The 12837-nt window shown below is 44.1% G+C and overlaps 1 protein-coding gene and 1 long non-coding RNA gene across 4 annotated transcripts in view; both read right to left on the reverse strand.

The window, feature by feature from the left end:
- Positions 1–11708, reverse strand: part of LOC101869562 (E3 ubiquitin-protein ligase RBBP6-like) — a 106277-nt gene extending 94569 nt beyond the window's left edge. For 2 of the 3 annotated variants that reach the window (XM_034069203.1, XM_034069205.1), the window contains exons 1-4: positions 8694–8859; positions 7643–7739; positions 6619–6660; positions 5932–5968 (exon numbers count right to left, since the gene is read on the reverse strand). In XM_034069203.1, coding sequence (XP_033925094.1) covers positions 5932–5968; positions 6619–6660; positions 7643–7739; positions 8694–8859 — 342 coding nt within the window. Of the gene's footprint in view, positions 1–5931; positions 5969–6618; positions 6661–7642; positions 7740–8693; positions 8860–11618 lie in introns of those variants that run through there. The other variant, XM_034069204.1, reaches the window with a different exon arrangement.
- Positions 2619–4620, reverse strand: LOC117436980 (uncharacterized). Its single transcript, XR_004550268.1, has 3 exons — positions 4574–4620; positions 2802–2890; positions 2619–2688 (listed from the first exon to the last, which is right to left on the reverse strand). It is a non-coding gene; the product is annotated as an uncharacterized lncRNA (long non-coding RNA).
- Positions 11709–12837: the final 1129 nt, after the last annotated feature.

Consider the following 12837-nt stretch of genomic DNA (forward strand, 5'->3'; position numbering starts at 1 on the left):
GAATGTGGATTAAATGCCTAACTATCCATTTGTTGCAGACCACAGCCAGTCACCAGAGATGGCTGTATAATTTTGTATGAGAGAAAGGGCTGTGGGCAAACATTTGGTACCTAATACTGTAATCAAATGCACAGTTAGACACTCCTCTGCATGCAAAGAGGATGTAACTGGATCTGTAGAAAGAGAAATAAGTTTTCTGCCCCCCTTTTTTTTAGTCCTTTCCTAGTCAGGGTATACTTAGGCTTTAATTAGAACAGGTAACAAAGTAATGTTGTTCTCTGCTATTTTTGCTTTCAGAAGATGAGATGTGATGTTTTCAATTAACAACATGGGAATAACACTTACACTCATCACAATAACTGCTTCCACAGCAGGGAAGAACAGCTGCATCGGTCATGATGTCTTTACAAATGAGACATAACAGCTCATCCGGAACAGGACCATCAGAAGAGGAGGAGGATGGCTCCTCTGGTAAAGATGGAGGCCTTTTCCTCTTTTCTCTAGCATAAGCTTCCCTGGAGGGCATGTGGGGAAGGAAAAAGAACAAATTTAAAGATGGGTAAAGGAATACTTGTCCAAGCTTTGTGTTCTATCAAAAGAAGATACTAGATGGAATTCTTCTCACTCCACATTACCCTTCTGAACTGTAGGCACTGAGCTGAAACTACTTCTCTATAGCCATAACTCTGTAAAATAAAAACCCAGAGGGGGAAGAAATCTCAATCCAACAGCTGTTGGTTCAATTCTTGTAAGAAGCGTTTGAAACATAAACCAGATGCAAAATGAGCTCTCAAAGAGAATGACTCCCTGTCAACACTACTGAAATGTTCTGCAGAAATACAGATCCTTGGTGCACCACAACATGAACCAACTTCCAGGGGCATGACAAGTATGAATGACCACCCTCTTTTCATGCAAGCAAGCATCACAGATTTTAAGGTTAAAATGCAATGGCTGTGCTTCCTCTCCCGTAATTACACATGCAGTCCAACTTGGTTGCATTATCCACTCAGATGTTTATGCATGCTTTCTCTCATTCGCTATTTGCTCAGTCCAATTAATCCCGTACTTATAGAGTCATAGAATCATAAAATAGTTTGGGTTGGAAAGGACCTTAAGATCATACAGTTCCAACCCCCCTGCCATGGGCAGGGACACCTCACACTAAACCATATCACCCAAGGCTTCATCCTGCCTGCTCTTGAACACTGCCAAGGATGGAGCATTCACCACCTCCCTGGGCAACCCATTCCAGTGCCTCAACACCCTAACAGTAAAGAATATCTTCCTTAGATCCAGGAATATATCCATTATACCCATAATCCATATATTATTATGTCTAAACCTCTGCTGTTTAAGTTTCAACCTGTTACCCCTTGTCCTATCATTACAGTCTCTAATGAATAGTCCCTCTCCAGCATCCCTGTACTTACGCATTAATAATGGGGATTGCATATTTTCCAGTGTTGGTAAGCATTGCACCCTTTGTGTTGGGATCTTTCACCTCTATCAGGAAACTCCTTGGAATTCCTGTGCTCCTTTTCAGTCTGGGAACAGACTCCACATTTCTGTCCTGTTAAGAAAAGAAATGCAGACATACCTCATCTTAAGACCTACACTTAAAATGACAGTTCAGTGACGACTGGAAGAAGCAAAAGCCTTGAAATCCTCTCCTTTTACCCAGTGTGAAGGTTGTTCAACCAAAGTACTTCTTTTCCTAAATGAACATGGCCTAAGTCACCTATTGTTCCTAAGCCAGCTTCTCAGGGAAGTGGTGGAATCACTGTCCCTGAATTGTGCAAAAACACACGTAGACGAGGGCCTTAGTGACACGGTTCCTGATGGATCTGGCAGTCCTGAAGCATCAGTTGGACTTGATGCACCTCTTCCAACCTAGTTGGTTCTACAATTCTGTGAAAGGCTTAAGCAGAGTTTTGATCTGAGCCGACATTCTTTGGCTTAACAACAGGTTTCTTAAGGGTGAAATATCCCTTAGCACATGATCCACTGGGAGAAGACACACAAACCTGATCCTCCCCCAAAGCACAATTCAGAGAGAAAACTTAAGTCAGGGCTCTGGGTCAGCCACTGCAGAAACATCTATTCACCAGCTATAGATGAAGGTTGAATTCATACCTCATGTGTATACATTCAGTGACTAATGTTAAAGGGCAAGAACACTCATCCAGAGACTTGTGTCGGTAAAACACACAAATATTCAATAGATGGGGTCAACAGAAACATCTTGGTTTCATGCAAAATACTGAAAACACCAGCTCTCATTAAAAAGAGCTAAAACAGAAACATTTCCAGTAATACTGAAATACATAAAAATATGCATGTAAATTCACAGATTAAAAGATCTATGGACTTATTTCATGTCTGTGGCTTAGAAAAAAGAAAACATTACATTTATAATCCCGGCTTTCCCTTGAACTTTGAGGGGCTTTTCAGCATTGCCATGTAACCTCTGTATTTCATCTCAAGAGAAACACTTCTTCATATGATTATTCCTGTGTTTGTTACCTGACTGCCAAGGTCAGAAATTAAACAAGGTCGGAAAGTAACACCACAAGTCCCCAAAATCTTACCCCATTTCTTGGGCAGTCCTTTCTATAGTGGCCAGGTTTTCCGCACCGAAAGCAGACATATGATGGTGGAGGTGTAGCCAAGGGCTTCTTCATGGGACTAAAAAGGTTTCAGGAAAAGAAAGGTATGCATTTGTCTCTCTTGTTAAAACAAACATCTACACAATTTTTCCATGATCATCAAAGAACTGATTTGACTTTATCAACACTTACTGGACTGGATCATATTCACGGAAAGACTGTATCATCATGGCTTTTATTTTATCTTCTTCAGAAGCACTGGCTTCAGCCAGGTTGGCAGTCTGTTTAACACAGAATTATTTGACGCACACATTAGAAACACATGCAAGCTCAGCCAGCCAAAGACAACACCACTTGCTCAGTCCTGTACACAGCACCACAATACTAGCTGATGTTGCCTGAAAACAGATGCTTCTATGAAACAGTTGTCCTGAGAGTGTGCTGGGGAGACTTTGTGCTTGTAAATGATGCTTATGTGCCTGCTAGCCTACTTGAAAAGAGCCTTCTTGGGCACTCAAAACCTTAGGCTTGACATAGACTTGTGTAACCCATCCACTTTTCTTCCAAGTGGACTGAAGTGATGAGGAAAAGAAATGACACTAGCAATAGTTTTCAACTGGTTTTGAAGCTCCAGCCCATTTGAAGGAGAAGATGGTTACTGTGCATTTAATTGAGAAAGATGTCTGCAAGTTATATGATTTACATTTTGCAGCATTAAAAAGAACACACTATGTTAGTGTCAGGTCTCTAGTTTTTGCTTGCTGAAATTCAGCATCAGACACAGAAGCACTGAAGGGAGTCTTTCGGATCCCTCAGCAAGACACAAGGCTCTCTTCAGTATAAACGTGACCATCCAGTCCTGTAGGCAATCCAAACTGCATTTCCCCAAATAATATTTCACTGCACAATGCCCCTGTGCTAAGCCAGTCTCAATAAAGTGTTTAGAGTAAGTAACAGTTTTGAGCTGCTTTATGTTTTGTTCATGCATTTCTCAAAAGGTTCAATGTGCACCACTTGGACAGTTTTTCACATCTGGGAGTAAAACTTCACATGGGTTTACAGAACCAAGGCCACATGCAGGGACAGCCAAAGGCACAACATTTAATTTCTTCACTGAGAGAGGGAAGATGCTGCCGGTGGGAAGACCTCTCGTTCTTAGCAATGAACTCCTGTCTCTCTTCTCAGGAGAAAGAACTAGCTCCCATCTTTTGCATTGACTTGGCTAACTCTATGCTTTTGCAAAGTGCAGCCATTAGTGTCTTGCTGAAGTTACAGTGTTGAGCCAAAAGAGCACGCAGTTCCATCCCAAAACAGGCCACTGCAACATTTTCAGCTGGTCACATCTAGTACACTGTAGATACACACTGGTATAGTCCTCTAAACAATCAAGTACACAATTTACACAGATGACACAGTCTGCATTCAAACAAATTTGTGTTCTCCACTGTCTAGAGCATGGAATTTGTGGGACTGTGCAGTATTCAAAGAATGCTTCCGTGCCTCTAACGACTAGAAATTCAAAACCAGCCATGCCATTGTCCAAGTTCCAGAAACACTTGTACTTCAGCTGTTGCAAACTGCCCTGAAATGTCCATAACATACAGACAATTAAATTCCTTTGTAAAAATTCTGTTAGATTCCAACACAAAATTAATGAAACATAGGAAAAACAGTAAACAGCTTCTGAAGTACTGCTGCTTTATTTCCTGAAGATGAGTAACGCTGCAACATTGTGTTGGCGCTGAGAAGGCACTCCCCTTCTGTCTTCCCAAATTGGCCAGTACTCTTGAGAGTACAGTATCAAATTATACATACTTCTTAAGGTTAAAATAAATACTTTATTAAAAATTAAAGTTTTGTTCACATTACAACAGTTATCCCTCTATAGACTGCAAGTAAGGCTTAAAATTATGAAGGAAACACTTATTCTTAAGTATTTTACAACAATACATATATATACACACCTTTGAAAGCTGGGCCAGAGAATTAGATGCAGAAGACTCACCATTCTTTTGTACAGCAAAAAATAAACGCATATTCAAGTTCTAGAATCAAAACATAGCAAGAGTTAACCCCTACTGCAGTCTGAAAATCTGCACTATACCCACTGCGTGTCACTGAAAGAGGCATTTCCAACCTACTGTAATTTGTATTTGTTCAGAATAAAGTCCCAACCTGTGACAGCTGAAAAGTGCCTGTGTGCTTAATGAGACGGAACTAAACTAACCAGCTTGCTGGAGATGGACTTACTGCTCCAGAATATCTCAGAGAGGGGCCCTTGTGAAAAATGCTCAAGTTTATTGGAGAAGGAAGCATCACTACAGGAATCTTACTTGCAGTGTAGTTTGCAAATTAATCGGTTAATGTCCCATCACTTAAACATGCACTTATACAGTTATGCTTTGATGAACACAGTAGCTGCCTGTCAAGAAAAAAAGCAGCCCTGAAACATGTGCTCTGCCCTTCTTCTCAAGAACTGCAAAGATGCCAAATTCACTATACCCCACCAAACCCAAACACCAATCTGAACCATCAGCCACAAAAGTAACCTGCCAATTTGTCTATAAAAAGAAACTGCTCAAATTAAAAAAGAAAAAGGTGTTTACTATGACAGAGTAACCTATAAAAATGGAGAAAAAAAAATCTTGTATTTTTATAGACCACAGGACAAATGATCCAAATTAGTTTGGGAACTGTGAGAATTTTTATTATTCTTCTGTCAGAGCAAACCCAGTCTTTCATGGTGATGAAAGCATGGATTCAAAGCACAGTCATGGCAGTTTTTTCTCCACTGCAAACACACTCCTCCCTCCCAGCTGCCTACGCCAGTAGCTTGCCACAATTAAGTCCTCAGGCCCCTAGCTAGGAATGGGCCACAGTGTTTGCAGAGAGCTACTACTGATGTGCAGCTTTTACAAAAAGCACAGAAGAGGCTGTACAAACTCACAACATTACTAGCTATAGGCAGACAGAGCTCGAACGTGGCACCAAGTTCAACTGTGCACACCTGGAACCTGCATGAACTAAAGATGATCGGGCACTATCTGCACAACACAAAGTCACACAGGACATATTCTAGCATATGCGATAGGAAATACCATGCATTACTAGGCATAAATCCCAGCATTCACATCAGAACTGGGCAAATTGATGGCGTGACTCAGTTTTCACTATGATGAAACAGTACATTTGAATGACAATCTGTACTATGTTTTACTGGGAGATAGATGAAGTTAATGTTTGGAAAATTAATACAAGACTACATAGTTTAGAATTCAGTGCAGTGTGTAGAAAAAAAGGGTGAGATTGGGTTTTTACGTACTGCTTCCGATGTTCTGCTCACTGGCTCAGTTCGACTTCTAGGAGGAGACAGAAAGGTGATCACAACTTAAAGCACTTGTACCCAACAGAAAGCACCGAAAATCAATTATAAAACCCAAACATCAAAACATTACGTTCTGATAGTCTACTGAATATGGACATTTATTTGTATACACAAACTGTTATCTCTTGGTCATTCAGCGCAACTAAGAAAACCTCCAAAATCCCATTTCTACTTTGTCGTAAGTCAGACTCACAGATACAAAACACACCCGTGCAAGAGAAAGCGCTCATATTTTCTCTGCCACCTAAGTATCAAATATATCAAGTCTGTACTACGGTTTTGTGTTCTTAAATAATCAACCCTCAAACTATGAAGGTAACTTCAGGCAATCTGTACATCCCTAGTATTACAAACAGGTGTCACCTACAGTACTTTAGTTTCTATGGCAGAACAGTGATAGCCCCAACACTTCAAAGGCCAAGTTTACTTCAGTGATAGAAAAAAAAGTCAATCATCTGACAAGGAACTAACAAAACTGTCAGCAGCTTAGCCTTTAGAACAGTGTTTCCTTGTGGAAGCCCAAGCACTGTGCTCAGGTATCTACCATACTTAGCCGTGAAAGTGCCAAAGTACTAGCCATGTTACATACGCTGTACTGACTAACACTAGTAGTAGAAATGTCACCTGAAAGAAGCTGCTCCTGGGATTTTGTGTGACTGAGGAGCCCTGTGACAAAAAAAAAAATAAAAATCTTAATTGCCAGAATTTGTTTTACGATAATGCTGCAGCATTTTAAGAAATACTTATTCCATCTGAAACCTTGCTGCGGTTCCACGTACTCACTGACCAAACATTAAGCACTCTACCCCCTGTTTCTGCAATGTTTCCAGCTGAAGGAATAGAAAGCTGATCTGCCCTATCAGTTTTCAATGCTAGAAGAGCAGTGCCATTCTTTCCTTAGCCCCACAGACAGGTAAAACAGCATCAGGAGGATAGCCACCAACTGCTGGTAATGTGCTAAGTTGCTTACTAAGCTTCAGGTTTGGAAAGGATTAACTACTCCTTCACTGTACTTGCACAAGAGGCAATACACTTTATGACACTGCTCTTTTCGTCTTGCCCAAAACAGACCCTGGCTTTAGGAAACTAAGAGGAATCATTTTTGAATTGAACTTCTTGTTTGCACAGTTTGCCAGCTGGCAAGCGTCGGTCTTTCCTGTGTAGCCAGTATGCAAGCCCCAGCCATTTGGGGCATAAGAATACCTGACATATCCTGTCCCTCTCCCCCAGATACAAGAAAAAGTCAAACACTAAGAATCAGACTTCTGAGACAGGAGCAAATTTTAAGTTTACACTACACTGCAGAACTGTCTTCTCTCTAAAAGCCATAAAAGCAAACACATTTAACAAGGAATCTCTCCACGCAGACAAAACAGGATCTACAACTTGGCTCTCAGAAAAATTAACCCAACAACCAACCCCATAGAATCATTTTAAAAGGTTCTATTGTTGCAGTTTGAACCCCATATCCCAGCAGGCCTAAAAACATAAGTCTGCTTCAGGACCTATACAGGAAAATCCACCCAGTGACAACAAAAATTAACGGAAGCTTTAACAAGAAAGATACAATCTGAATGTCTCATATGCACTGAAACAGTTCACACACTGAAACCAACAGCAAAGAGTGCAATGCTGTGTGGACACTTACGTAACATCCGTTTTGCTGGTAGCTTTAACTCCTCCAGCAGGGATTCTTTTAACGATTACCAATGAGTTTTTAGGAATCAGGGCATCTTCTGTGTATTCTGAAACCAACAGAAATACAGACAAAGATATTCAAAAAGGCATGTATTAGTACATCATGAACTACACAGCACTTCAGAGAAGGCCTTTCCAGGTACAGAAGCCAAATCTTATATATAACATTGTGCTTTCATTGTCTGAACACACTAACAGTACCTTTCAAGGCATTTTCAGGTTTGATAACCAAACACCACCAGCTAAATCTTTTTCATTTCTTAAAAACAGTTTGAATGCCAACTGCAAAATGGTCTCAGAGGTCACTACAGGACAGCTGGCTAATACAGGGGTTGCATTCCTGAACTAACTGAAGTTGCTTTTGCTTCTATTAGGCTACAAAACCAATAGATCTCTGGAGATACACAAACCACAAAAGTCTCATCTGCTCAGTGCTTTACATGTGCTTGATCAAGTCTGATGCTAAGACCAGATCCAACCACACCTAGGCTCTATCAGGAGTTTAGAAAGCCAGGGGGTGGGTGCACTCTCAACTTTGTGTCTCAGTGGGAGGGTCTCCTTTCTTTCATCTTCGGTTTCTATGCACATCATTTTAGCTTGATTCTCCCTTGATTTTCTTTTTCTACATTCCATTAGAATAAACCATTGACCAAGCCTGAGACTAAGGCTAGATCTAGCTTCACCTAGGCTCCCCTCAGGGGTTTACAAAGCTCAGGGCTCTATTCTGGACACTGTAAATCAGTGTGCACATTTGACAAACTGGTGTAGCCAGCAGGATGCCAAATCAGATTTCATGACACCACCCCACTTAGTCCCTGGCACTGCTTACCCTCTTGGTGCTCCTGCCACCTGGCGGGATGGGCCCAGGCTCACTCATGCTACGTGGGGATGAGCCATAAAAAGCAGAATGCAGCTTCTGCTGGCTGTGGCCATCATGGGGTGCTCTGCAACGTCACCAGCCAGGACATGCCCAAAGCCCTGCACCTGCTGCGCACACGTACCTTCTTTGGTCTGGGCATTGCTGATCTGCAGATCACAGTTGGCTGCCTTCAGCTTCTCCTTGTGCATGATCTTGCACTTGAGGTCGCAAAGGGAGATGTCGAAGCCACTGAAGGTGACCGTATCATAGTCCAGCTTGGAGAAGAACTTGTAGTGGATGCAAGACATGGTCGGGGCCAGGCAGTGCCTGCTCTACTACCGTGTCTAGCTCAGCAAATGACAGATAGAGGCCTTGCAGCCTCTATGAAGGTGAGGGCACGCGGCAAAGCCCACCGAGGGCGCTGGGGTGAGCAGCACAGGCTGAGCTTGTGCTGGCCAACGGTGTTCAGAGCATGCAGCACTCTGCCACAGCCAGGCCCGGAGATATCAGGCAGCCTCGGCTGACAGAGCCTCACGCCTCCATCCTGGCTTAGTGAGGCCCTGGCTGTGCCACCTTAACTACTGCAGGCTATGGTGCTCAGCAAGTGAGCTGTGCCGTGATGTCGGCACCAGCCCCAGTCCTCCTCAGAGCCCAGGGGAGGAGAGTTCCCCGAAGCCCCAGCCTGGCCTCGGTGTCCTCTCCCGCATGCAGCACTCTGAGGATCGACCAACCAACCTCTATGGCGACTCAAGCACCTCTGCCCCAGCCTTCACCAGGTGCCACAACACAGTGCACCCGGGTGACCCAGCGCATTGTGACAAAAGGCTTGTATCACGTGCAGTTCCGAGCACCCCAACTGGGGGGGACCCATCACACCTGGGCCTGTCACTGCCCTGAGCTGCTCCTGTCCCTGCTGTCTCCCCAGCCTGACCTCACACAGTGACCATCCTCTCATCCCCCGTGCCACAGAGCCAGCAAAGGGAGGCGACAGAACAAGCTGTTTGAGTGCATCTTAAAGAATCACAGACTTCAGTCAAAGCAGCCAATGACCATTTATGTTTATTGCCATTAACCAATGGATTTTCCCAGTGTCACACACCCACAGTTGCTTCAACTCTGGAGAAAAGGATTAAAAAGTAACAAAGGTGCCACCAGCATTGGGAGAGGCTCCAGGTTAGAATCAGTATCTCTTCTGAGCCCCTCACTCCCAACTACTGATAACGTGTTGCAGCCCTCTGGCAGAATGTAGCTCTAAACAGCTTTTGTATCACACTTAGGGGTTGCAAAACTAGAACAAGCTACTGCAAATACCTGAAGGCAATTAGAAAAAGCCATTCCTGAAAGCACAAACAGCGTTACAGTCCTACAGGAAGAAACCAAATCATTATCACAAACGGTAATACAGGATCAATTAGCTCTAGATCACCTTTGAGAACTACCGGACAGAGTATGCACATTACAGATGATGTGCATTGCTGACTAACAGCCACTGGGGGTTTTATGTGAATCAGTACCACAAAAACAAAACTGACAGAAACAAGATAAAGACTCATTTAAAAATATGACATGAAGTAAGGCAGGGATTTCCACTAAATCTATTTGGGTGGCAAACTTCCTGACTCCCAGACAAAGGTAGAGGACTGTGAACTAAAAGGAGCCGAGTTGCCATACTCCCTCTCTTGTTTTGCTTTCTAACGATGTATGTCTGTTCTCACTGTTGTGTGACCTTATGAACTCAACTCAGGCCTTGAACAGTGAACAGTACAGTGTGACCCTGATGGTCAAAAGAAAAGGAGGGACTGTCAGGAAAATCTCTTTCCCTAACTATTGTAGCAATTGGTCTTTAGAGTATGAAGCTGTATGAACATTCTTCAGGACTATATAGTTGACACTGTAAACTGCATAGATGTGGTTCAGTCAGCACAACTAAAGAACACCAGCTCACTGCAAGGGGGAGAAGAGCAGCCCCAGCTCTGAAGAAGAAAGGATATCTCTGCACTACCCAGAACAGAGCAGCAGCACAGCCCCTCTGACATCTCACTGAAACTCTCCCCTCACCTTGCAGCAGAGATAAGGTACGGCAGCAAGACCAGCTGCAGGGATGTCTTGCTCAAGAAAGAAGCAGATGGATGACAAAGCCACACAATTAGAGCTGCTTTGCAAAACAGCAGTATATGTGTGTGTTGAGTAGGCACTGCACAAATCACTGAACACTTGAAAGGTGTAACAATCATGTGTAAGAATCAGCCTGTTTAGTCTAGAGAAGAGGAGACTGAGAAGGGATTGTCATTAATGCACAGAAATATCTGAAAGACAAGTGCCAAGAGGATGGTGCCAGACTCTTTCTACCCAGTGACAGGACGAGGAGCAATGGCCATGAACTAAAGCACAACAAGTTTCATCTCAACATCAGGAAGAACTTCTTTACACTGAGGGTGTCAGAACACTGGAACAGGCTGCACAGGGGGGCTGAGGAGTCCCCCTCTGCGCAGACATTCCAAAACCACCCAGACACATTCCTGTGTAACTTGCTCTGGGTGGCCCTGCCTTGGCAAGGGGTTCAACTGGAAAATCTCCAGACTTCACTTCCAACCCTAACAATTCCATGACTCTGTAAAACCACATTCCTATGCCCCAGTTTCACTGGTACACCTCATGGCCATGAACAGAGAATTACTCTCAAAATTCTATATTTTGTGTCCTAGCCTCTCTCCTTGAATAGCACATGCCAGCTCAAGAATTTTAGACTCTTACTCCTCTCCCCATTCTGAAAGGCGTCCTCCAAGGCATTGCCCCTGGCGAGGCCCACAAAAGCCTTCTGTTCATGGGGGGACACTTTACCTCCATCATTGCACTGTCCTCCCAGGAAATGATCACTCAGGAAGGACTCTCACTGAAAACACAACTTGAATAGGACTGCTGTGGGATGTGGGTCAGGTTGGCTATGGGGACTGGACAAGCCATTCTGTGGTGAACCAGAGACAGCGGGGGAAGTCCAGGGTAGCCAGCTGCCAGTGCTGGGGCTCAGAAGGCTGCAGGACACACACACACATTCCCAGCTGCTCACCAGTGCTGCTGACAGACATCAGGGGTTCTTGAGTTGCCACTGCTGGTCAGAAGGCTACATGCAGCAAAACATCTGCCTGCGTGACGAGGCCTAAAGCAGAAAAACACAGTTAACAAAAGCATCCCCGTGCACAAGGGAACCCTCCAGCTTCTCCCCCAAAAAAATCAACTGCATCCTTAGATGCATCATTTAAGGAGACAGAGGCTTCAGCAACAAGCCCAAGAACTTCTGACTTGTGCACCTGGCCACCTATTTTCAGTGCATGTTGCAAATGCTCTAAGGCAGCTCACTACCCCCATCCAGGTTTTAGAAAACTGTGCAACTACAAACCTCCTCCACTTACACCCTGAGCCACAGATAAGCCCACAGAGGGCAACGGGAATGTGCTAACACCCTGATTAAGACATTCACTGCTCACTGTGCTGCTCCAGGTAGTTGCACTGGCATGAAAGGGCACATTGTACTGTGGGACAGGAAGGCAAGGGGCAAAAGGTAACACCAAACTCCTTAAACAAGCAATGCTACCACAGTCTCTGCATCCTGCAGAGTCTTTTCTGAGGTCTCAAAGAAGCAGCCATGCTAATATGCCTCTTGGGACAGTGTGCACAAACAGCCTCTACCGGAGCACAAAACGGGATCCTTACTGGGCTCTCACTGAAGTCCCCACATCTCCAGGCTGGTGGGATATCGCCAGCACATCCGCACCTTTGATGTTCAGGGCCTACTACAAAGATGGTTTCCATCCTGTCACATCCTCCGAGCTTTAACCATGGCAAGACCAGAGAACGTTCATGAAAGCACCAGCATGCAAGTACACATCCTTATCACAGACCACCTGCCCCATTACCAAAGTGAGTGATGCCGTCAGTGTGTTTGCAGATCAGGGTCCCATGATCATCAGCACCAACAAAGTCAGTTGGAATTGGAAACGGGAAGAAAACCAGATGCAATCGGTCCGATTTCATTCAAGCTCAGGTACGTTCCATTTCACATTGACTGTGATTCACAGCAAGTCCCAGGCAACCCTCCAGATCCCAACGCCATCCCTGGGCAGGGGACAGAGAGGGAAAGATGAGGAAAGGGAGCAGGACACCGATTCTCCAAGAAAAACAAAGGCAGCAGGACAGGTGAGAGAGAGGGAAAATGGGACAGGAAGGCAGGACAAAGGCAAAGACAGGCAAAAATAAGAGATGGGGAGCAGGACAGAGCTGGAGGTAAG

This window comes from Melopsittacus undulatus, chromosome 14 (genome assembly GCF_012275295.1).
Source record: "Melopsittacus undulatus isolate bMelUnd1 chromosome 14, bMelUnd1.mat.Z, whole genome shotgun sequence".
Classification (NCBI taxonomy): domain Eukaryota; kingdom Metazoa; phylum Chordata; class Aves; order Psittaciformes; family Psittaculidae; genus Melopsittacus; species Melopsittacus undulatus.